This window comes from Cervus elaphus, chromosome 19 (assembly GCF_910594005.1).
Source record: "Cervus elaphus chromosome 19, mCerEla1.1, whole genome shotgun sequence".
Lineage (NCBI taxonomy): Eukaryota > Metazoa > Chordata > Mammalia > Artiodactyla > Cervidae > Cervus > Cervus elaphus.
In genome coordinates this window covers 52347158-52373449 of record NC_057833.1, presented here as the reverse complement: position 1 = coordinate 52373449, position 26292 = coordinate 52347158, and the positions used below count along the sequence as shown (strand labels likewise).

Sequence of the window (26292 nt, the reverse complement as noted above, 5' to 3'; positions counted from 1 at the left end):
TTTGGTGTTTTACCCAACTAAAACATTTACATGAAAAATGTTTTAGTTGCTATTCATTGCAGTTTCAAGTACCATCCTAGAAAGACAAATGCCCAGAGTGATTCACAGTCTAATCTTCAGGAAAGCAAATATAACAAGGTTGAGATGGGATCTAGTTTATAGAAAGAGGAGGTGTTAAGAGCTATGAAGGGCAGAACTTTTTGGAAACAACTGACGAGGCTGAAAGAGGAACTGGGTAGGATCTGCTCTGGAGTCTCCCCACCATAGCACCCCCTGAAAACTCCCAGAAAACACCCCCAACGAAGGCTCTGTAATTTTACCAATTCACTGTGACCAACTAACCTACTTGAAAAAATGCAAATTTTAAATGCAAATTTTTTTTTAACTCTGCCAGAGTTAACAGTGTTATCAGTCTCTGATACTTCAATGTTAGTTAGTTGAATTTAACAACATTTAATGAGTGCCTTCTACACAAACCAGGCACTGTATTTTTCATGTACATTACCATATTTACCCCCAGACTGACCTGCTGCTAACACTTTGGGCAAATTACTTAATATCTCTGGGCCTTAATTTCCTAATCTGTGTACAGCCTACTGATCTTTACCATTTTTGGATCACAGATCCCTTGGTGAATGCCTGAGTTTTTGTGATGAGAAACTTACAAACACAAACACATCATTTTGTGCATAATTTTTGGACATTTATATTGATAGTCCTCCTCAAAGCTAATTTTTGGATCCCAGAGTCTAAATGATCACTCAAATTCCTCCTAGCCCTAACATAAACTACCTAGCTGGGTTCCTCTGAAGAAGGCAGAACCAGGTGAGGTGCTGCCAGAGAATAATCTGACAAGTCAGAGACAACAGGAGTATAATGATTCATAAGATGGTGAGGGAAGGGAAGCAGGTGATGAAGGAAGAGAAGCCAAAGAATGGATGAGGGGAGAAGACAGATATGAGAAGGCACTGAGAATAATTTTCTTTTTTCTTGCCTCGGCCTTTGCTCTAGGGACCAGATGGCAAAGCAGCTCTTCCCATAGAAAGAGGTCCATCTACTCCAGCATGCTTCCTAGAGTGTCTAGAGCAGCCAGCCTGGGGTTCAGGAAAAAGCAAATTGGCTTCTTTAATTCCACAACATTAGATAGGCAGTGAGGAAGCTTACAAATGGAGTAGAATGAAGAGCAGACCCCTCACCTCTATTGCTTTGTCTAATTGCATATGCAAGCCTCCTTCCTGAGACTCTTTTCTGCTACACACTAGTGAGAAATACCAGGGAGCTTGCTGGAGGATTTGTGAGGAGTTATGGGGAGATGATGTTGTGTAGGAAGCCTTCCTAAAGGAGTTGGCTTTTACCATTCTTATTGAATGGGCTTCTCCAAATCACTCCCAAGGGCTCTGCAAAGGTGAGGAAAAAGAAATGGCCCTGTGTCTGGTGCTTTAAAGTGAGGGATCCAGGCTCTGAGAAAGGTAAAACTTCTGTCTTCTAATAGAGCTGGAGCCTAAGCTTAAACAGCTTCTACTTACCTTCTTGCTTCTAGTCATGGAAACAAGAAATTGAACTTCAGGCTAGCAGGGAACACATACCTTGCTGTTCAGCTGCTGAATTCTTAACTCCTTTTGGTGAATTTCTTTCAAGCTGTCATTGAGCTGAGTCCTAAGATGCTCTGTCTCATAAACTAGGTTTTGTGATCCATTGAGGGAAACTGATGTCTCTGGGGATGCCTGCCAGGATATAAACACTGATGAAACTCTCTCCAAACATTGTGCATACTTAAATCCTTCCCTCCGGAAACCCTGCCCACCTCACAGGAAGTCATCAGATGGCTTGCCTAATAGTGGCAGATGAGCACTTAGCTTGCAGGAAGCTAATGTTTCCTCCAAGCAACATTCAGCGTTGGAATTACTCACCTGTCTTTGGTACTGCACTTTGTGGGTCTCAGTCTGTGAAGAAGAAGATCTCAATTCCCTCACAAGGTTCTGCAGATGGCTGAGTTGCTGATCTTTATCTGCAATAGCCATAAGGTATTGCTCCTTCATTCTCCTCTCATGCATTTCCCAGGAATTCTTCTCCATCCTAGAGAAAACATGAAATAGGCATAGGCAAATATATACTTGTGAGACAAAGATGAATAACTACATATTCAAAACATCTAATGGGATGTGGAGATGTAGTCGAAAATACATAACCAGAGCGAAATTTATGTTATAAATAGAATTGTGCAGCAAGATGATGAAGAGGAACTTAAAGAACTCTAACTGGCAGGACTGGGTAAGATTTCACAGAAAAGCAGGTATTTATTTGATCTGAACTCTGAACAATGAGTCAGGTTTCCATAATGGGAAAAGCATTTCAGGTTGACAACAGAACAAAAAGCACAAGAATGAATATGCAAAGTGAGTTTTGGAACTGTTGTAGGACACAGTGTGGAGAGTGGATAGAGCAGGAAATGAAGGTGAAGAGGAAAGAAGTCAGACTCTGTGGGGGCACTGAACACCATACTAAATAAAATTTACTCTGTAAGCAATGGGAAACCACTGTAATTCTTTAGAACAACATCAGGGTTATGAGGATGCCACTGTAGAGTCTGAAGGAGCTGGGTCAAACTCTGGCTCGATTCTACACTAGGCATGAGACCCTGAAAAAAGTTACTTAATCTCTCTGAGCCTCATTGGTGAAATGGGAATAAATGATCTATTTCTTAGAATTATTGTAATGATTTAATGAGATACTATATGTCACACACCAAACACAGGTGAGTAATTCCAACACTGATTGCTGCTCTGAGGTAACCACTACCCAGGAAGCATTAGCTTCCTGCAAGCTACATGTCCATCTGCCACTATTAGGCAAACCATCTGATGACTTACTGTGAGGAGGGCAGAGTTCTGGAGGGAAGGATTTACATATAAACTGCTGCTATTTATTTATCCCCTGAATTTGATCAAGAGGGGGGCCTCTATTTGATTCCAGCTAATTTTCTGCAGAACTAGCAAAGCTGCCTCTGAGCCAGATTCTTTAGTTCTACTTCTCGCTACACTATGCCTGAAAAAAAAAGGGGGGGGGGGAGTTGTAAACAAATTTGTGCAGCATCTCTTTACTTTATGACTAGTCTCTATTTTTCCCAATAATGCAAGATTTTGTTTGAACTACATCAGACTTTGTCTTTTTCTCTAGAAGTAAGGTAAAATGGTCCTTTCTTTTCTAAAGGACATAAATCTATTATGAAAGAATCCTGCTGTGTCAAAAGGTGACTTGGATTACAGTCAGATTTTTTTTTTTCAAAAAGCCAGAACAATAAAACTTAGAAAGTAAAATAAATTTTTATTACAAGGCCACTATATGGAAAAGGTACAGAAATCCTCTAATACACTTTCTCTGATATTTGTGAAAAATGAGAGAGAATAAGAAAGGAGGAGTATAAGAGTGAGAAAGATCACAGATCTTTTATAAAGCTTCAAATAGTCTTTTTTTTTTTTTTGAAAGATGGACAAGTAGTTACAGTCTGGAGAGACCCTCAATGGAGAATAGGAGCTAAGGAACAAGCCTGATTACTTAAGAGAACAGCCATAAAAGGGCCATACCTCATTACCCCTTAAGTAAGAGAGCACAGGAACCAGAGCAGAATAAGCAAAACAGTAGTTAAAGTAGAAGAAAAAGTTTATTGCATAAATCCAGGTTCTTCTGATTAGCCAACCCCAGTGCCATAGAAACCTGAATGAGATGTTCCAGCTTTTTCATGTTTGGAAAGCTCGTTTCTCGAAAGTATTTCAAGAGCAAGACAGGGATCCTGTTTTAAAAAGATATTAAAAAAAAAAAAAAAAGATATTCAGCAAAGAAGCTGGTCCTAAAGTCAGTGAATCAAATCTGTGTCTTCATATCTTCTTCCTTCTAAAGGTAAAGTAAAATGTCTTCCTTTCCTTCTTATAATTTACTCACAGCCACTTGATATATAATTTTTATTTCCTTCAAAACTGCTTAAATGTGGAAGGTAAAGAGAGAAAGGCTAACAGAATGGTGAAAATGCAGAAAAAAAAAATCAATAGACCAGAAATCATTTTTTTCTCCCTCTTTTTCTCTTCCCTAAGGGTCAACTTTATCAGGAAAGTTCTTTCAGAATCTCTGCCAGGAAGTTTCAGAGGAACAAGTGGCTGCAAAAAACAAGTCTTTAGAACCGTGCACCTCTTCTTTGGTTTTCAGTAGCAACTTGACACACTATTCTTTTAGTTCAGTTCAGTTTAGTTCAGTCACTCACTCATGTCTGACTCTGCAACCTCATGAGCTGTAGCACTCCAGGCCTACCTGTCCAACACCAACTCCTGGAGCTCACCCAAACTCATGTCCATTGAGTCGGTGATGCCATCCAACCACCTCATCCTCTGTCATCCCCTTCTCCTCCTGCCCTCAATCTTTCCCAGCATCAGGGTCTTTTCAAATGAGTCAGCTCTTAGCATCAGGTAGCCAATGTATTGGAGTTTCAGCTTCAGCATCAGTCCTTCCAATGAACACCCAGGACTGATCTCCTTTAGGATGGACTGGTTGGATCTCCTTGCAGTCCAAGGGGCTCTCAAAGTTCTTCTGCAACACCACAGTTCAAAAGCATCAACCTCTATAATGGACTGGTTGGACCTCCTTGCAGTCCAAGGGACTCTCAAGAGTCTTCTCCAACACCACAGTTCAAAAGCATCAATTCTTTGGCGCTCAGCTTGCTTTATAGTCCAACGCTCACATCCATACATGACTACTGGAAACACCATAGCCTTGTCTAGACGGACCTTTGTTGGCAAAGTAAGGTCTCTGCTTTTTAATATGCTGTCTAGGTTGATCATAACTTTCCTTCTAAGGAGTAAGTGTCTTTTAATTTCATAGCTGCAATCACCATCTGCAGTGATTTTGCAGCCCAAAAAAATAGTCTGTCACTGTTTCCACTGTCTCCCCATCTATTTCCCATGAGGTGATGGGACCAGATGCCATGATCTTAGTTTTCTGAATCTTGAGCTTTAAGCCAACTTTTTCACTCTCCTCTTTCACTTTCATCAACAGGCTCTTTAGTTCCTCTTCACTTTCTGCCATAAGGGTTGTTGTCATCTGCATATCTGAAGTTACTGATATTTCTCCCAGCAATCTTGATTCCAGCTTGTGCTTCTTCCAGCCCAGCATTTCTCATGATGTACTCCGCATATAAGTTAAATAAGCAGGGTGACAATATACAGCCTTGATGTACTCCTTTTCTTATTTGGAATCAGTCTGTTGTTCCATGTCCAGTTCTAACTGTTGTTTCCTGACCTGCATACAGATATCTAAGAAGGCAGGTCAGGTGTTCTGGTATTTCTATCTCTTTCAGAATTTTCCACAGTTTATTGTGATCCACACAGTCAAAGGCTTTGGCATAGTCAATAAAGCAGAAACAGATGTTTTTCTGGAACTCTCTTGCTTTTACGATGATCCAGTAGATGTTAGCAATTTGATCTCTGGTTCCTCTTCATTTTCTAAATCCAGCTTGAACATCTGGAAGTTCACGGTTCATGTCTTGCTGAAGCCTGGCTTGGAGAATTTTGAGCATTACTATACTAGCATGTGAGATGAGTGCAATTGTGCGGTAGTTTGAGCATTCTTTGGCACTTCCTTTCTTTTGGATTGGATTGAAAATTGACCTTTTCCAGTCCTGTGGCCACTACTGAGTTTTCCAAATTTGCTGACACATTGAGTGCAGCACTTTCATAGCATCATCTTTCAGGATTTGAAAAAGCTCAACTGGAATTCCATCACCTCCACTAGCTTTGTAGTGATGCTTCCTAAGGCCCACTTGACTTCACATTCCAGGATGTCTGGCTCTAGGAGAGTGATCACACCATCCTGATTAACTGGGTCATGAAGATCTTTTTTGTACAGTTCTTCTGTGTATTCTTGCCACCTCTTCTGAATACCTTCTGCTTCTGTCAGGTCCATACCATTTCTGTCCTTTATTGAGCCCATCTTTGAATGAAATGTTCCCTTGGTATCTCTAACTTTCTTGAAGAGATCTCTAGTCTTTCCCATTCTATTGTTTTCCTCTATTTCTTTTTTTTTTATGATCGCGGAGAAAGGCTTTCTTATCTCTCCTTGCTATTCTTTGGAACTTTGTATTCAAATGGGTATATCTTTCCTTTTCTCCTTTGCTTTTTGCTTCTCTTCCTTTCACAGCTATTTGTAAGACCTCCTCAGACAGCCATTTTGCTTTTTTTGCATTTCTTTTTCCTGGGGATGGTCTTGATCCCTGTCTCCTGTACAATGTCACAAACCTCCGTCCATAGTTCATCAGGCACTCTGCCTATCAGATCTAGTCCCTTAAATCTATTTGTCACTTCCACTGTATAATCATAAGGGATTTGATTTAGGTTACCTGAATGGTTTAGTGGTTTTCCCCACTTTCTTAAATTTAAGTCTGAATTTGGCAATAAGGAGTTCATGATCCGAGCCATGGTCTGAGCTCCCAGTCTTGTTTTTGCTGACTGTATAGAGCTTCTCCATCTTTGGCTGCAAAGAATATAATCAATCTGATTTCGGTGTTGGCCATCTGGTGATGTCCATGCGTAGAGTCTTCTCTTGTGTTGTTGGAAGAGGGTGTTGGCTATGACCAGTGCATTCTCTTAGTAAAACTCTATTAGCCTTTGCCCTGCTTCATTATGTACTCCATGGCCAAATCTGCAAGTTACTCCAGGTGTTTCTTGACTTCCTACTTTTGTATTCCAGTCCCCTATAATGAAAAGGACATCTTTTTTGGGTGTTAGTTCTAAAAGGTCTTGTAAGTCTTCATAGAACCATTCAACTTTAGGTTCTTCAGCGTTACTGGTCGGGCATAGACGTGGGTTACCATGATATTGAATGGTTCACCTTGGAAACGAACAGAGATCATTCTGTCGTTTTTGAGATTTCATCCAAGTACTGCATTTTGGACTCTTTTGTTGACTATGATGGCTACTCCATTTCTTCTAAGGGATTCCTGCCCACAGTAGTAGATAAAATGGTCATCTGAGTTAAATTCACCCATTCCAGTCCATTTTAGTTTGCTGATTCCTTTTAGTTATAGGTAATTTGGATATAATATGGGTGACATCAAGGTGATGCACCCTTGTGCTCCCGATCACCTTGGAAGGGCCCTAAATTCAGTGTTCAGCTGAACTGAGATTCTTGATGATGAATTGAGATTCTAAGGGAATAAGCTGGGGCAACTATTCCCTGTTGGAAAAAAGGCATGAGGTTGAAATGGGAGTAATTCACCTTCCTTCTGGAGGTTCAATTACAGAATGAAGAAACAGGAGAAATTTGTATTCCCAGAGAGCAAAATTCAGTTTTTTACCTTCTCTTCAATCATCTGTTAATTAAAAAAAAAAAAAAAAAGTGTTCTTGTATCATTTGGGAACTTTGTCAACTCCATGGAGTAAGTCTGATATATTTTCACTTATGAGAAAGTCTGCAAATATGTTGAATATGAAAATTTTTTGGATGTAATATCACTCCATAAAGCTTAAATGACCCAATTCGAAAAAGTGTTTTGTTCCATAAACTTTGCTTAAGGTTTATTTTGACATATCATGTTAGTAAAGTATCTAGGATCTGTGAAGGAACAAATCTTCTCAAATTTACACATTAAGAGCCCTCTTAGGAGGACTTCCTGGTGGTCCAGTGGTTAAGAATCCACCTTGCAATGCATGGGAAATGGGTTTGATCCCTGGCTGGGGAACTAAGATCCCATATGCTACAAGGCAAAGGACCTGATGCAGCCTAATTAATTAGTTAATTTAAAAAATGCTAAAGAGCTCTCCTAGGGATGTTACAATAATTATTTTTATTATATTGATATGTGTCATCAGGGTAGCCCCTTGTAAGCTGGATGGGACTCTAGACCCCACCTCATATTCTCTGTATTCACTTGGCTGTGCTGGCCCTGTAGCAGCCGGTGAGACAAGGCAGGTGTTGCTTGATCAGCAGCACTTTCCAACACAGAGATTCTCCTTTCAGTATCAAATCTTGAAAGCTTTGGGTTTGGTTTTACTAAGGTGCACTGCACCGTCTTACTGAACAGTAACAAAGTCCCAACAATGAGGCTGTAAGAACAGGACCTGTCTATATACTGTTACTTATTCTTTACCTTTACTTTTTGGATCAAATCTGAGACACTGAATTAAATGAACCATCAAAAATATCAGTTCCTATCATATTTTTTTCCCTCTAATAGAACACATAGCATTGTTATTCATCTTTGAAAGAAAAGGGCTTGGATTTCTAGATCCTGACGAGATGGAGTAGATGCATTTTTCCTTATTCCTCCCACTGCGTACGTGTATGCTCAGCTGTGTCTGACTCTTTCTGACCCCATGGACTGTAGCACACCAGGTTCCTCTTTCTATGGGATTTTCCAGGCAAGAATACTGGAGTGGGTAGCCATTTCCTGCTCCAGGGGATCTTCCTGACCTGGAAGTTAAACCCGAGTCTCTTGCCTCTCCTGCATTAGCAGGTAGATTCTTTACCACCACGCCACCTGGGAAAGCCCACATTTCTCCCACTAAGTATTGATAAAAAAACTTGCTCCAGCAGTAAATTGGTAGTGTCCCTCTTTCCCTCTTGGCATGGTGCTAGTGGAAGCCTACTAGAGATTTAAAGAAGATTGATCATTACAACTTACAAGACTCCAAAATGTTCAGGAACTACTGAAAATCACTCATCATACTAAAAAACCGGTAAATCACAATTTGATTGAGAAAACAAAATTAACAGATTACAAGACCCAAGATGACACAGATGTTGGAAACATACATACAGAATTATAGAAGGATTTTAAAGTGGCCATCATATAAATGCTTCAAAAAGTAATAACACACTGGAAATAAATGAAAACAGAGGAAGCCTCAGCAAAGAAATAGAAGATATAAAGAAGATCTAAATGGAAATTTTAGAATGAAAAAATATCAAAATATCCAAAGTAAAAATCTAACTCAATGGATTCAAGAGCAGAATAGAAGCGATGAAGGAAAAAAGTATTGATGAACCTGAAAATAGAACAATAACAATTATTGCATCTGAATAACAAGAAAGATAAGCAATAAACTGGTTTCATCAAAATTAAAAAGACCTTCTCAATGGAAAGAAGAAAAAAATAAACTGCAGACTGGAAGAAAACATTTGCAAGTCACATAGCTGACAAAACACTTGTATCTGGAATGAAAAACAAACAAAAAGGCTCTCAAAACTCAACAGTAAAAATTAATGACACAATTAGAAAACAGAAAAAACACAAATATTTCATCAAAAAGGATATATAATGTCAAATAACCACATAAAAAATGTTCAACATTAGTAGCCATTATGCAAATTAAAACCACAATGGAACAGCATTACATACCTATTAAAAACTAAAATACAGTTACAGTATCAAATGCTGATGAAGCTGAAGCATTTGATATTGAAACTGGATCACTCATATATTGTTGTAAAATAATACAGTCATTCTGGAATGTAGTTTTGTAGCTTCTTTAAAATCTAAACATACTTATTATATGACCTAGCATTTGCACTCCTGGGCAGTTATCTCAGAGAAATTAAAGCTTACTGTCCATATGAAAGTCTATACACAAGTGTTTACAGCAGCTTTATTTATAGCAGCTAAAAATTAGAAACAACACAAGACCTTCAATGGATGAATGGTTAAAGCAGTACATTCATACCATGAAATACTGTTCATCAATAAAAAGAATGAAGTATCGATACATGCAAAGATGTTACGGATGTCAAGGGCATTATACATAAGTAAAGCTAATTTCAAAAGGTTACATACTAAAAAATTCTCAGAATGAGACAAAATGAGATGGAGAAACAGATAAGTGGTTGCCAGAAGTTACGGATGTGGAGACGGGAGGGACAGGAAGAATAACTATAAACTAATAGCACAAGGGACGTATTCGTGATGATGGGCCAGTTGTGTATCTTGTTGCAGTGGCGGGTGCATGACTCCACACACATGATAAAGTTGCACAGAACTATACACATACTTGAGTGAAAGTCTAATTGGTGAAACCTGCATAAGGTCTTTGAATTGTACCAATGACTATTTCCTGGTTTTGAAATCAAATTATAGTGATGTAAGATATTACCACTGGAGGAAACTGGATGAAGAGTACATGAAAGCTCTTTGTACTATTTTTTTTTGCAACTCTCTACAAATCTATAATTATTTCATAATAATAAAAGAAAAAACCAAAAGGATCACAACAAACTGTGGAAAATTCTTAAGAAGATGGGAATACTAGACCACCTTACCTGTCTCTTAAAAAACCTGTATGCAGGTCAAGAAGCAACAGAACTGGACATGGAAAAAGAGACTAGTTCAAAATTGGGAAAGGAGTATCACAAGGCTATATATTGTCACCCTGCTTATTTAACTTATATGCAGAGTACATCATTTAAAATACTAGGCTGTAGGATGAATCACAAGCTGGAATCAAGATTGCTGGGGAAAATATCTGCAATCTCAGATATGCTGATGATACTACTCTCTACTGGCCAAAAATGAGGAGGAACTAAGGAGCCTCTAGATAAGGATGAAAGAGGAGAGTGAAAAAGGTGGCTTAAAGTTCAACATTCAAAAAACTAAGATCATGGCATTGGTCCCATCACTTCATGGCAAACAGAAGGGGGAGAAGTGGGAACAGTGACAGGTTTTCTTTTCTTGGGCTCCAGAATCACTGTAGACAGTGACTGCAGCGATGAAATTAAAAGACGCTTGCTTCTTGGAAGGAAAGCTATGACAAACCTAGAAAGCGTATTCAAAAGCAGAGACATCACTTTGTCAACAAAGGTCTATATAGTCAAAGCTATGGTTTTTCCAGTAGTCCTCTGAGAGTTGGACCATAAAGAAAGCTGAGTGCCAAAGAATGATGCTTTTGAATCGTGGTGCTGGAGAAGACTCCTGAGAGTCCCTTGGACTGCAAGGAGATCAAACCAGTCAATCCTAAAGGAACTCAGTCCTGAATATTCATTGGAAGGACTGATACTGAAGCTGAAACTCCAATACTTTGGCCACCTGATGTGAAGAGCCTACTCATTGGAAAAGATCCTAATGCTGGGAAAGATTGAGGGCAGGAGAACAGGGCAACAGAAGATGAGATAGTTAGATGGCATTACCAACTCAATGGACATGAGTTTGAGCAAAGTCTGGGAGATAGTGGACAGAGAAGCCTGGCATGCTACAGTCCATGGGGTCACAAACAGTCAGACACGACTTCCCAACTGAACAACAATGAACAACAACAGAAAGGGTTATAAAGCAGAGATTACTATACCTGAGCTGATGCAGCTCATGCTGCCAGGAGACGTTTTCCTGCTTGAGCTCTTCTTGCATAATCTGAAATGTTTTTGTCTTATCTTGATACTCCTGAAGTTGAGCCTTCAGTGGACGTAACTCAGTGATTTCTTGGTTAATCTGTAAATATTGCTGCTGCAGATTCTTCAACTCCTTCAACTTTAACCAAAAGGAAAGTAAAAGGGTGATTTATCACATTTCATCCACTTAGCTAGCTCCCTGCTAGTCAGTCAACATCACAATAGACTACTAACACCCAACAATTCACTGACATAATTGAAGCATGAATCCCTAATGTAGTGAAATACATGCAGCAAGGCTGGTGGGAACCTCCCCATGGAGTGGCCATGAAGGCAGCAGAGCCCAACAACTGCAACATCAACGCTAGTCCCCTGGCCCTGAGGTCCTAAGCTGATTTTAGATTTATAACTCTGGAGATGAGATAGACAAAGGACTTATAGCTGCTTGGGGGTGGTAACTCCCTAAGACAAGAAGTACAAAGATAGACTGGCTTTCTATTTAACCACGTGCCCTGGCTAGGCTTCTAAACTCTGGTTCATGAATATCAACCTTAATTCTACCATAGCTGATGTTGATTATAAAGAAGGCAGTGATATCCAGGCCCAGTGCTTAAGAACAGTTAGAATTTGGAGTCAGTTATCCTGCCCACATAGTGTGTGCTCCTATGTATGTTTCACATACTCTTTAAGCCTTAATTTCCTTCACCTATAAAATGAAGATAATTAAAGTACCTCTTATAAAGATTATGAGAATTTGACAAGAAAATTAATACACTCCACATATAAAAGTCAGTGGCGGTGTTGATGAAGATGAACTTGCCTTTAAATAACAAACCTGCCTATCTATTACATTCCAGATATATCTTCTAACTCTTTACCCCCAATATTCATTAAAAGCTTGGCAGTAAGAAATAATTAAGGATGTCAGGGCAAAAAGGGGAGCCTTAAATACATATCTCTTTCACCCTTCTGGAAATATCACTAAAGCTACAATAAAGATATTTTATAAGCATAAAACACAAGAACAAGAACAACAAAAGAGGAGTCAGTAGCAATGAAATTAATTTTGGAAGCTAAAAAGTAGATGCATAAATGGTAACTGACTTAAGAGATCTGGGAATGGCAAGTCTTAAGATGGCAGTTGGGAAAGCCAAGAACCAACAGAACTTACTCAGCAGACTCTCCAAAAGGCTTAGGAATTAACAGCACCAGGTACTTCTGGGAAAGACAGTGATGGGAGTAGCAAGGAGGTGATAGCTGAAATAAGGAGGATCAGATGAAAGATGCTTAAGAACAACAACATCCCTAAATACACTCCCAATTTCACACTTTTTGTTACTCTGACAGACAAGAAGAATTTGATCCTTTAGAGAAGGTTGAAGGAGTGTCTCTGGACTATGGAACAGCTGAAGGTAAAGGTACTGCTCCAGCACCAGGGTGATCAGTTGAATGCATGCTTTCTGAATATTAGGAGACTTTTCTCATACTCAGCTCGAAGAGTTCTGGCACAGAGGCCTTTACCATCCATGCAGAAAACGGAGAAGTCTTCTTTGGAAAATTTGACTAACCCAAGAGGAACTAAAGATATCAACATGGGACTGCCCTCAAAAAGCTCAGCAAGATAACCATGAGTGAAACTCAGTTGGTAAGTCCCACCCACAAGCATTTCTTAGACTCCACCTTTGAACATGAAGAATAAACCACTGATTAACCCTTCCCTGAAGAACAGCTAACATTAGGCAGAGATAAAAAGAAACCGGAAGAAAAGTAATTCAGAAGAGATTAACAGAAGAAAGCATGTCATGTACTCAAAGACTTAAGAGAATATTGGAAATCAGAAGCATTATAGCAGAAAATTTAAAACTATAAAGAAAAACTCACAAGAAAATTTCAAAGAACAAATTTGCCCCCAATCTACTTGCAGAGATAAATTAAGAACATATATTTACAAGACAAAAAAAAAAAAAAAAATCCTTAGAAATCAGGAACATGATAACAAAAATGAAAACTTCAATACAGGATTCATAAGACAGAGGTAAGAAAAGTCTTCCCAAAATAAAAAGGATAGAAAAGGTAAGAAAATTATAGAACCAACCCAGAAGGCCCTACACCTAAGTAACAGAATTTCACAGGGGAGAAAATGGCAGTAGAGAAAAAGGACCAGGGAAAGTGATAAAACAGAATTCAAAGGAATTTCTCAAAATTGGTGAACTTCTTAGATTCTTATATTCTTAGACTTCTTAGATTCAAAGGACTAGACAGAATGATGAATAAAAATAGACTCACACCAAAACACATTATTGTGAAACATCAGAACATACTGGACTGAAAGATTCTACATGTAGTTGACGGTTGAACAACACAAGGGTGGGGGTACCCCCACCCTCTGTGAAGCTGAAAATCCGTGTGTACTTTATTGTCAGCCCCTTGTATATCTTCTATATCTGCTGTTCCACAACCACAGAGTCAATCAACTGATGATCCTAGAGTACTGTAGTATTTATTACTGAAGAAAACCCATGTATAAGTGAATCCATGCATTTTAAAGCCATGCTGTTCAAGGTCCAACTGTATTTCCAGAGAGAGAGAGAGACATGAGGGAGAGGGAGAAAGCTAGAGATAAAACTAGATAAACAGTGAGAGAACCAGATCACATAAAAAGGATCAAGGATCAGAATCCTTGGACTCCTGAACCACAATGTAAGCTAAAAGGGAATAGAACAATGTCTTCACAGTTTTGAAAAGAAATCATTTCAGCCTAGAATTCTGTACTCCACCAAACTATCGGAAATGATAAGACATTTCCCTGTATCTTTTCTCGGAGAATTATTGATTTATTCCAACAAAATGATGGCACAAAACCAAGATGAGGAAAACACAGAATACAAGAAACAGGAGATCTAACACAGGAGAGAAAAGGAGGGAGATATTCTAGAAAGAAAATTATGTCCTAGGAATAACATAGGGCAACTGATTCACATAAGAGCAAAAAAGAGACTTCAAGAGAATTTTCTTCCTAAAGACAAAACATACAGGAATAAACATCTTGAAAAATTTGGATAAATGACAGTAAATCTGGGGTTAAATTACATTGATAAGTACAAAGAAAACTCAGTAACAACAACAAAAACACAGTTATTCATTCCAGGAAAAACAAAGGTGACAAGGAAAATAAAAGTAATACATAGGTTGGGAGGTGCTTGTGCCCAATTGTGTCAGATTCTTTGCAACTCTTTGCAAATCCAGTATTGCAACTTGAATACTGGAGTGGGTTGCCATTTTCTTCTCCAGGGGATCTTCCCAACCCAGGGATCAAACCCATGTCTCCTGCATTGCAGGCAGATTCTTTACCCGCTGAGCCATTGGGGAAATCCCTCACATCCCCTGCTTCTCTTGAATTGGCAGGTGGATTCTTTACCACTGAGCCAGATGGGAAGCCCCTCATATCTTTAAATGCTACCTCAAATCATTTTCAGACTGAACTGCACATACGAACGAAAAGGCACTTCTAGAGATTTGCTCTCCAGCCTTTAGGCAGGAACTGCCTAAGTGCTTCATTTGATTATGGGAAAGTCCTAAGGAAGTTTGGGTGATGAAACTCCAAAATGTTTCCAGAGTTGTCTGTTACACCCTAGTAGAATCCCCTGGGTTATTAACTCCTTGCCACTTAGACCCTCAGACTTTATTTGGGAAACTTCCCTTTGATTAACTATGGAAAGAAGAGGACCAAAGTAACCTGAGCTTCTTTCAAACTGAGCTCCTCCCTTGGGTGGTCCTGAGAGAAAGGAAGTCTAGTCTAGGCAGAAGTGACGATTTGCTGGCCTGGGCTAAATATTTAAACTGACAGTGATTGAAATGTTATCATACATGCAGCCAGTGGCTGAGAGACTAGAAATTTCAATGCTCATGAGACAGAGTGAGAACAAGATGCGTGGAAAAGAAGAGTCGATGGAGTTAACAATAATTCAGTAAGTATGCAGAAAGGCCTCAGCAGACTGGCAGAGCCTGTATGCAATATCACTGAGTCAGACTGTCAGGCCTTCATGTGATTTATAACCCTGCTTAGGCTTTATGATTCAGTCATGGCAGATATAAAAGCCTCAGTCTCGAAAGTTCCTATAATCTCCCTACATGCCAATTTCACAAAATAGAGAAAACAGTATTTTCTCTATTTTGTAACAACCTATTTCTCTATTATCAGTAACAACCACACTGATAGAGAATATCCACCACAATTGTTGATTATCTACCATATGATTAACTACCCTTCTGCTAAAAACCATGTGAAATACAAACAAGTATAAGACATGACATTTACCAGGAGTTTGAAATTTAAATGGTGCAATAAAAAAAATAAGGGTATAGAAATTTTACACACACAAACACACACACCCATATATATCAAGACAACATGGGACAAAAGAAAAGAGAAGCATAAGGGAAGTATAGACAGAAGGTAATAGACAATCAAGTGATCTGGAAATGTGACCAGAGGATCTAAGCTCTGGAGCAACCTTTAAAGAGTAGGAATATTTGCTCCAAAAAGGAAAATGGAGAGGACATTTTTGTTCAGAGGATAGTAATGTGGGTAAGTAGACCAGTTTGTGGGTGAGTAGATCAGATGGCTGACATTAAGAGTAGGAGTAGGGAAGCAGTAAAAGGGGATGCTGGAAAGACAGGCCAAACCATAGGGTCTTAAAACCAGACCAAGAGGTTTGAATCCTAACCATATTTTAGAGATAGAATAATTTTTAAAGGTTACTGAACAATGCAGTAATAAGAGAGTAGTTTTAGAAAAATGTATTCAGCAATGAGGGGTGAAAACTGGGAGCACCAATATTATAGCCATTTAGGGTAAAGTGTTAAAAATTTATCCTAAGGTGTTGATGATGGAAAGGAAAAAGAAATATTTGAGGCACACTATGAATAAAGAAATGATAGACCCTAGATAGGCTCAATGCAGGAATACAGCCAATATTTTGTAACAACTGTAAATCAAAAGTAACCTTTAAGAATTGTACAAAAATTTTTAAAAAAGAAATGATAGACTTTGATGATTAAATGAAATAAAACCATAGATAGTTACGAGCCTTAGGAAACAGAAGAACATTACTATGATTTATATGGAAATTAAAACATGCTGGCTTTATAGCACAGGGAACTATAGTCAATATCTTATAATAACCTATAATGAAAAATAATTTCAAAAATAATATATGTGTATATATATAACTAAATCACCTTGCTGTGCACCTAAAACATTGTAAGTCAACTGTACTTCAATAAATATATATATTAAGAAAAAAACAAATAAATAAAAAATGCTTTGGCTTGTAAATACCCAGCAGACAAAAAGGTATTAATAGAACAGGGGTTAAGAGATAGAAAGTTTAGCCCCTAGTATTTATAATAGATAAAAATAGTAAAGCAACTCATTGAATAAAACATAGCTAATTCTGAATCCATCCTAACAGCTTTCAGGAAAAAATTTTGACCTAGAAGATAATCAACACCTGGACAAGTCAGCAGTCCCCAACCTATTTGGCACCAGGGACCAGTTTCATGGAAGACAGTTTTCCACGACGGGGGGTGGGGTGGGGTGGGGATGGTTTGGGGATGATTCAAGCACATTACTTTTATTGTGCACTTTATTTCTAATCTCATGCCACTGCTAATCTGACAGGAGATACTGGTCTGCATCTGGAGGCTGGGGACCTCTGCTATAAACTATATGTGAGGTATATATGGTTCTGAAGAAAACTTTTTGAATTTGCATTCTGAAAACAATGACAAAAGGTTAAGCTTCTAGAACAAAGACAGCTAAACTGAAACTATTTTAAAAATAAAAATAAATATGTCTAAACTGTATTAATGTCAAAATTGTAGCTGAAAAGGGAGGCTTTGTTCAGATTACAAAAAGGAAAGAAGATTGTCTATAAATATTCAGTATTAAATGTAATATGAAGGAACACATTACCTACCAAGAAAAAAGATCTGCATAAGACTTTACAGTTTAGGAGAAATGATTTTTCCCCCCTGGGCTAATCTTAAAAACTAGAATTTTCATATTCTGGATTTAAAAATAGAAAATTTAGCCTTTTGAAGTTCAAGTTATTGCCCTTTTGAGTATATGGCCTAGAAAGAGTTAAGAAACTGTCATGAAAGTGAAAAGAATAATGTCACAAAGTAGAATCCTGACAGCCTGGCTGGGCTCATACAGTTCCAGTTTTGCCTCTAAATTTTGATGATCTGCAAGTTTTCAGGAAAAAAAAAAATGACCTGGATTAAACTATGGGACCCTCTTAAAAGCAGTAAAAATTTAACACTGGAGATCTTCCTTATCTTTCTCTAAAATTAAAAAAAAAAAAGAAGTTGGATATATAAAGGGAAGTGGGGAAAATGGTTCAGTCTGCAAATAAACTTTACTAAACAGTCATGTAAAATTATTTAAATTAATCCCTTTTACATTTAACTTTTTTTTTTTTTTTTTACAAATTAGGGTTGCGTTTAGATAAGTACAAAATAAGCTGAGTCCTCTTTACCCTTAATTCTACCACACGTTACTAAACTATCAGTGTAACAACATGGCACTTAAGTGATCCCAATACTTTCATTCAATTAAACTACGACAAATTCTGGAAACATCTGTGTGTGTGTGTGTGTGTGTGTGTGTGTGTGTATAAAATATATTAAATAGCTCTCTATCTCTTAGTCCTTTTGTGACCCAATGGTGAGTTCTGTGCAAAGGAAATCTGTAATTTTTTTAAAACAGCAATGGCAGATTTAAAGTAATTTAAATAATGTTTCTTTAAGACCAAAAACAATCTGTGGGGTGTATGAGATCATCCCAGAACGCCAAGTTAAAATGAATAAAAATTTTTACCATTTTCTGTAAAAATGAAAATCAATTTAAAGAAAGTTTCAAAAACTCTCAGAAGAAGATTGGGAAGAAAAAACTAAACACTCACTAGTCGGTCCCGGTCATTTTGGAGTGATGACATAGCTTTTTTTAAACTCTGTACTTCAGCAGGGCTGGTTGCAGGTGGGGCTGCAGACCTCTGCCTCCCATCCTCTGACTTGCGGAATCTCTCCAGTTCACTCAACAGGCGATCTCTCTCATTCTGCAGGCTGGCCATAGCCTTGGAAAAGGACTGCACTTGGTTGTAAGAATCTTCCAGTTGTGAGGACAAGTGAAGCAGTTGCTCATCTTTGGACAGAAGCTGCTGGTTAAGTTTCTCAAGGTGGGGCAAGCTGTTATCCTCAGTGGAAATCACTGGAAATGCAGCTTTAGAAACAAGAACATCTCTCTCCCTGCTTACGAGGCCCTGTTCTCTCAGCTGTGCCAACTCCTTCAGACTGGCCTCATATTTCCTTTTTAGTTCCTCAAGTTCCTCATGGGCCTGATCTCTACTGTTTTGTAGGGAACTCATTGACCTTCCAAAAGACTGGATTTGTGCTGTGAGATCTTTATTTTCTTTGGTGACCACGAGTAACTTCTGTTCCATCTCTACCAGATCTCTTGCTAGCTCCGCCACCCTCTCTTCTGCTGTTTCAGTTTCATTGCGCATTATCCCTGCATCGTGATGAAGGTGCTTCAATTCTTTCTTCAGTTTGTCTTCAATTTCACCTACCTTCTTGGCAGCTTCCTTCTGAACATGAACCAAATCCTCTTCCAGTTCTATAACTCTCTTCTGAGAGGAAGAAAGGACAGTACTTAACTTCTGTACCTCTTCTTCTTTGGCTTTTAATTGGGCCTGAAATATTCCTAGAGTACCTTCTTCTTGCAAGGCTGTCAACTGTTTCTTTAATTGCGACAGAGAGACTTTCAAGCTCTCAGTCTCTTTAGCTAAATCTTGTTTTTCCTCCTGGAGGGCAAGAGAGGACCTCTGCAACTCCCCCCTTGCTTCCTCAGACTCCTTGAGCTTTGCTTCTAATTTAGCATATTCACCTTGCAGCTCCTTGGTCTGCTGAAGCTGAGCTTCAAGGAGCTGCTTTTGCTGACAGTCTTTCTTCGATAACACTTGGTTCAGGTCTTCTCTATACTGGATCAGCTCTGCATTGAGCTTGGCATTCTCAGAATTAAGGTCATCCATATGACTTCTCAAGCATCGGATTTCTTCCTTCAGCTTATTATTCTCAGTAGCAGCATCTTGAATGAGTTGGTCTTTTTCCAAGATCACAGAGAGATGTCGTTCTTCCAGCTGTTGGTAGTCACTGACTATGCGGTCTCGGTCATCCTGGAGAGAAGACATGGATTTAACGAAGGAATTCAACTGAGCCTTCTGCTGCATGTTCTCCTTTTTCATGTTTTTCAGTGTCTCCATAAGCTGATTGGTTCTGTCAACAGCTTTTTTGTTCTCCTCTTCTAAGACAGTGTTCTCCTCTTCCTCCTGGGACAGCAGATTTTCCAGTTCTTTAATTTCTTTATCATGCTGCTGATGCAGTTCAGCCACAGCCACTTGGACTGCCTGTTCCTTGGCAGAAAGCAGGCTTATAATCTTTTGCTCCTTCATGTTTATTTCTTCATGCAGCCTACTGGTCAGTTGCCTGGAGGCCTGAAGATCAGTCTCCAGCTGCTCATAACTGAACTTACAATTCTGGATATCAGCTTCTTTCTGCTTTATGATCCCTTCCAAATTTTCTTTATTTTCCTTAAATTTTTCTAGAGAGTTATTTAAATCAGTTGACTGGTCTCTGAGAATCTTCAGTTCTGATTCCAACTTAGCTAAATCATCCTGAGAACTACGGTATAGATTTTGAGTCTCTTCGAGCTGGGACAAAAGTTCTTTGTTTTCTCCTTGCAGAGTATCACAGACCTTCTGCTGAATCTGGACCTCTGTCTGAGCTTTGGACTCCCACATCTGTTTGTCATGCTCCAGCCTAGAAAAAAAGAAGGTCATTAATTACAGATTTCAATGGAAAAGTACTTGATGCCTAAGAAACAAAACAGGTACTCAGATCTACAAATCAATAAACATTCATAATTGAAGGTGTTTCTAATAAAGAGGTATTAGTTCTACTGAATGTTCTGTATTAAAGGTATATTGCATCTGAGAATTTATATAAAAATAAACTCCAAAGTATGTTGTTAATTTAGTGACGTGAGTTTGGATACTCTGAAGAGTGCCCCCAATTTTGTACTTGGTTCTAGATAAGCTGTTGTCTGGCCCCTTAATGAAATAATCTTGGTATGAGAGGCAAATGAGGAAATCTGTCTCTGAGCAGAGGGATTCTACTAAAAATGAAAGAGTATGGTGTGGGGATGCTGTTAGTTCCTGAACTATTTAAAACTGGAGTTTGAGGAAAATAACTCCAGCAGGCATATGCAATATGAATTGATGTAGAACATGGGGAAGAGAAAAGAAGAGATCATTTCAGAGGCTAAGGCAATAATTCGAAAGTATAGAAATTTATACTATGGTAAAAATTCAGAGATGGGCAAGGACAGTAGAAATGAAAATGAAAAGAAAGGAAAAAGTCTAAGACATCTCTCAAGAGAAAGATGGGTAGAGAAGTAAATGTGAATTTTTCACACCAAGACAAGTTGTAGCAGAAAGTCATTTGCAAAAAAACAGAGAGACGGTGAGATGGAAGTGAGAGGGAATACATCTTCTGGGGGGAATTTAGACCAAAATTAGTCCCATAATATTAAAGGGAATGGCAATAGTTTATGACTTCCTTTGCCTTCAATTTCCTTTGGAAGAGCTAAAAGAGCTATTATTCATTTACCTGGAAATGTTGATCTTCAATTCCTCCATATGGATGGACATCTGCCTAAGCTGATCCTTTAGAACGCTGCAATTCTCCTCTTTAAGTCTAATTTCTTCTTCTTTGGTCTGAATAGCATCACTGAACTTCCTCTCCCACTTTTTGGCTTCATCTATCACCCTGTCCCGATCATCCTGGAGGGAAGACATGCTCTTAGTGAAAGCTGCAAGCTGGGCCACAGTACTATCCAGGTTTTCCTGAAGTTGCTTAACTTCCTTGTCTTTCTTGTTCAAAGTGAGCTGAACCTCTCCAAACGTCTCTTCTAAATGGACTTTTTCTCTACGCAAAGCATCCAGTTTCTCTTGCATATTCTTCTTCTCTTTCAGGTGTTTCTCCTCTATTTGCTCCAGTCTTCGCTCCAGATCTTCATCCTTTTGTTTCATTTGGCTTTTAATGGATTCTTTATTTGACTGAAGCTCCTTTTTCAACTTGAGATTGTCTGCTAGGACCCTTGCTGCTTCACTTTGAGTGTCATCTAGCAGTACTTTGAAGCTAGCTAATTCTGATTCTGCCTTCTTGCGGTGTTCATTGGCTTGAGCCAGATTTTCTTTGGTTATTTCCAAATCTTTTTGGGACTCGGTCTGAACAAATTCCAGAGCCTTAACAGTTCTCTCCAGGGCACTGATTTTCTCTTGGTACCTAATACAATCCGTCTGCAGCTGCTTTACTTCTTGCTGTTTTTCTTTCAGCAGCTCCTGAAGTTCCTTCGCGTGGCTTTTATTGCCAGGTCCCTTCTGAGCTCCTTGTATTTTCTCCATATATTCCTTTCTTATTTCTGATTCCACCTTAGTTTTCTCCTTGACTAACTGTTGCTTTTCTTCTTCCAGTTCACTCACACACTTTTTAAGGTTCTGCATTTCAGATTCTAGTAGCTCGTTTTTGATCTGGGCATCTGTAACATCCTGATAATAATTCCCAATGCTTCCATTAAGTTCTGCTAATTGATTCATAAGCCTCTCTTCCAAATCATCTTTCTCTTCTTCTGCTGTCTCCTTTAACTTGGTAACTCTGGCAAGTTCTTCTTGGGTTTGCTGATTTAACAGGTTTATTTTGGTTACTTCTTCCTGAAGCATTTTTAGTTCACCGTCCTTTGCTGCTATTTGACTCAATAAAGTATCTCTCTCATTTTCTAAATTCTGGCTAAATTCCTTGTCTTTCTGCCTGCCTTCCTCTAATTCAGTGATTCTTTCTTTGAGCTGATCAATTTGCTGAAGGTAGTTATTAATTTCATCATGTAAGCTGACATTCTCACATAGGTCAGGCTTGGTACTGTTCTCTGATAGAGTGGATTCTAAATTTTCAGGCCTCGTGTTTGTACCTGGGGAGTCTTGCTCATCAGCCTCACCTGGAGCAGATGGGGTTGCCTCCTCAGTGACAGCCATCTGGTTGTCATGCCTCTCAATGGGCTCCAGACTAGCTTGTTTGGATACATTATCTTCTATCTGATGCTTTAAATGTTGAATCTCTTCACTTAAAGAGTCCTTCTCTGCCTTTAAGGCCTCAAACTCCTTAGAAAGGGTTTTATATTCTGTTTTGACACTTTCCAGCTCCTCCTTCATGTCGGAATTGGAAGAAAGAAGTGCTTCCATACTATCTTTAGATGTATCTCCCGCAGGATGTACCTCTGCTCTAAGCCGCTCATTCTCTTCTTCCAGCTCTAGGATTTTCTGCTGTTTAGATTTAGCAAACTTTCTCATCTTTTCTTTCATCTCCTCCATTTCCTGTTCAGCTTCCTGCAACTGCTTTTCTGTTTCTTTCTTGTTTGCTTCTGTGCTTCTTAACCTGCCATAAAGTTCCTGCTTCTCCTGCCTCACAGTTTCCACTACATGCTGAATTCTTTCTGCCTCATTACTAACATTCTCATAGGACTGCAGAAGAATTTCATATTCCTTTTGCAATTCTTGGTGTTTCTCTTGCCACTCAGTGCTTTCTGCAATCTTGGAACACTTCAAAGATTCAATTTCCTTCATTAAGTTTTCCTTGTCTTCAGTAAGACCCTCCAGTGCTAATTTCAGACTTTCACAAGAACCACTGAGACTTTGATTTTCCATTAAAGATCTGTCCACTTCTGCAATGAGTTTGTCTCTTTCTTCCTGAAGAAGAGCTAACTTTCCTAAGAATACATCTTTTTCTCTATTTTGAGCAGAAACTTGGTTTTCCACATCTGCCAGAGACTTAGTGAGATGCTCAATGGTGTCTCTGGCCAAAGACAACTCCTCCTGGAGACCTTTGTTTTCTTTTAGCGCTTCTTTTCGGGAAATGAGCGCAGCTTGCAGTTTCCTCTGTATTTGCTGTTTTGCTTTACTTTCTTCTCTGGTCTCTTCTGGTTTCTGCTTCAGTTCGCAAAGCTCCACCTGGAACTGCTTTATCTTCTCATCATGTTCTTTGGCTTGCATTTCCAGCTGTGTATGCAGTGCCTTTACTAAATCCTCTTGTTCTATTATCTCCGTTTGTACTTTAGTAAGGGCTGTTTCCTTTTCACTAAGCAGTCCAGAAAGGTATCTAACTTCTTCATCCTTTTTGCTTATGAGTTTTTGCAGTTCATCTAGTTCAGGCTTCAATTCTCTTAACTGCTCTAGTCCAGCGATCTCTAGTTGACTGCTTTCCAGTTTTTGCCTCAGGGTTTCTGCGTGGGCTTCAGCTTCACAGGACTCTGCCTTCAGACTTTGGATTTCTAAATCCTGTTTATTTATCTGCTCTTGTAACTGAAATACCTCTTCTGATTTTTTAGTCAGCTCATTTATTGTAGAGTTAACCTTTAACTCTAACTCCTCTTTCTCAGCCTCTATTTCTTTCAGCTGGGTCTTAATCTGGGCAATAGCAGTATTGCCCTGCAGAGCATTTGTATCTCCAAGATGAGAAGGACAGTCTGGGTGCAAGTCAGTCTCTGAAACAGATTGAACAGGCTGCTGTTTTATGGCTTTGAATAAAGGTTCTTCTAAACCTTGAGTGGGAGAGCCTGGTTCCTGCTGGCCACTGCCTGGGAGTTTTCTGTCCATAGATTCCTGTATTTGAATCTGCAGTTGTTTTAGTTGGTCCCCAATGTTCTCATTTTCCTTGCTTTGCTCATCAAACTGTTCTTGCAAGCGATTATAGTCATCCTTCTGTTGCTTTAGCTCCTCCCTAAGATGTCTTTCTTTCTCCTGTGCCTTTTTTAGAATCACCTTGCGAGAAGTTAATACTTCCTGTAGCTTCTTTTGAAGTTGCTCCTTTTCTTTTTCAAGGTCCACTATTTTTTGTTCCAGTTCTGGTTTCCAGTGTTCTCCACTAGCTGCACCAAGCGGACTGATGGCCACGGCTTCTTTTACAGGTGCTGCTGAGTCTCCATCACCTGCATCCTTGTTACCTGTGGTTAACTTCTGGATAATTGCTTGGTTTTCAATGACTTCTGCTTGGAGCAGATCTATCTGGTTTGTCTTCTCCTGCAAATTCTGATTCATCTGTTTGACCATAGCCTGTAACTGTTCTTCTATTGCTGCCTTTTCTTCCAAATCCTTCCTAATGTGGTCTAGTTCCATTTCCTTCTCAGATATTATCTGTTTTAAAGACATTTCTATTTCTTGGCACTTAGAAGTCACACATTTTTCTAAGTCTTTTTTGCTTTCTTTATCTTCCTCCACTTCCCTTCTCTCACTCTCATGGAGTAGGATCTCTTTGCTGGGTTCATCTTTCACTTTGGCCAATTCCTCTTCTAATCTACTAACTTTCTGTAGAAGTTCCTTTCTATTAATAAGAGCAGCCTGGAGCTTTCTCTTTCTCTGCTCACTTTCTTTCTTTACAAGGTCTAATTCACGTTGAAGTTCTTCTTTACTTATTAGCCCTGCTGGGCTCAACTCATCATAATTCTGTTTAATGCTCGAAACAATTTCTTTATCTTCTTCCATCTGCTCTTTTTTGGTCTCTTCAGCTCTGGATAATAAATTCAGCTGTTCTTTAAGAGTCTTTATTTCAACCCCAAGAGAAAATTTCTCTTCATTAAGCTGAACCATTTTCTCTGTCATACTAAAGCTGATTTCTGTCACTTGCTGATCCTTCTCTTCAATGGTCTGTTGGAGTATTTCCACATCTTTCTTTTTTTCTAGTAAAAGTTGATCCATTTTTGCTATTTCAAGTTCCTTCTGTGAAAGAGCCTGTGAAAGTTCTTCTACCTTATTTGAGACCTCCCTCTCACGTTCTGCCCCCTCAAGCACTTCACTTTCCTTCCTTTGCAGCTGGCTCTGCAGGCTTTTGATCAAAGTACTCTGCTCAGAAAACTGAACCTGCACACCATCTAGTTCATTCTGTAGAACTTCAATCTTCACATCTTTAGATTTGGCTTCTATGGTGAGGCTGTGGATCTGTTCAGTGAGCAAGTCGTGATGAGCAGTCTGACTTTCATAGTCGAGTCTTCTTTGCCTTTCTGCTTCTGCAAGGTTCACTTCTAGTTGCTGTACCTGAGCCCTCAGTTCCGTTACCACACAAAGTTCCTTCACCTGAGCAAGAAGCTGGTCTCTTTCTTCAGACAAAGCAGTGAAAGCATTGTTGGTGTCTTCAGCATTTTTCTTAAACTCTTCAATCAGCTGAGTTAGGATGCCTATTTCCTTAGCTTTCTCATCTAAGTTTTTCTCATAGATGTCTTCTGCTTTATGAAGGTTTACCTCAAGCTCCAAAACTTGACCTTTTAGTCTTTCCAATTCATCCTGGTGACACTGACAAATACCTGGGACAGCAGAAGAGGGTTTATCATCATTGTCCTGCTTGGCTGATTTTAATTCCACTCCAGTGCTGTTTAAAGATATTTCCTCAGATGGTCTATGCTGGTCTTCGGGGCTCGTCTGCTCTTCTTTCTCAGTTGTTGTGAGACTGCTCTCTTTATCTGGCATCAGTGGAAAATGCTGCCCTGTATCTTCAAGCAACACTGTCATTTTAACTGGAGGTATTCCTTCACTCTCTATCTGTTTCATTTCTTTCTGATCAAGGAACTCAGGGTCACCTTCTGCCCTTTTGCCTTGAAGCTGCAACTTAAGAAATGCAATCTCCTCTTGAGCTTCTTTCATTTCCAGCAATAAAACAGATAGTTCTTTATGCTTCTGAGTAAATGTGTTCTCCAGGGCATCTTGTCCACTTTCCTCAGCAGAAAAACTGCTTTTGTTGAGCCTGGTAATATCAACCATGCTCACCTGTTAT

At 39.0% G+C, this 26292-nt stretch overlaps 1 protein-coding gene across 4 annotated transcripts in view; it reads right to left on the bottom strand.

Moving 5' to 3' along the window:
- GOLGB1 (golgin B1) overlaps positions 1-26292 on the bottom strand; it is a 75114-nt gene that overhangs the window by 7270 nt on the left and 41552 nt on the right. For all 4 annotated transcript variants that reach the window (XM_043875102.1, XM_043875101.1, XM_043875103.1 and 1 more), the window contains 5 exons: positions 21088-26285; positions 18327-20238; positions 11319-11497; positions 1911-2076; positions 1587-1724 (listed from right to left, as the gene is read on the bottom strand). In XM_043875102.1, coding sequence (XP_043731037.1) covers positions 1587-1724; positions 1911-2076; positions 11319-11497; positions 18327-20238; positions 21088-26285 — 7593 coding nt within the window. The remainder of the gene's footprint in view (positions 1-1586; positions 1725-1910; positions 2077-11318; positions 11498-18326; positions 20239-21087; positions 26286-26292) is intronic.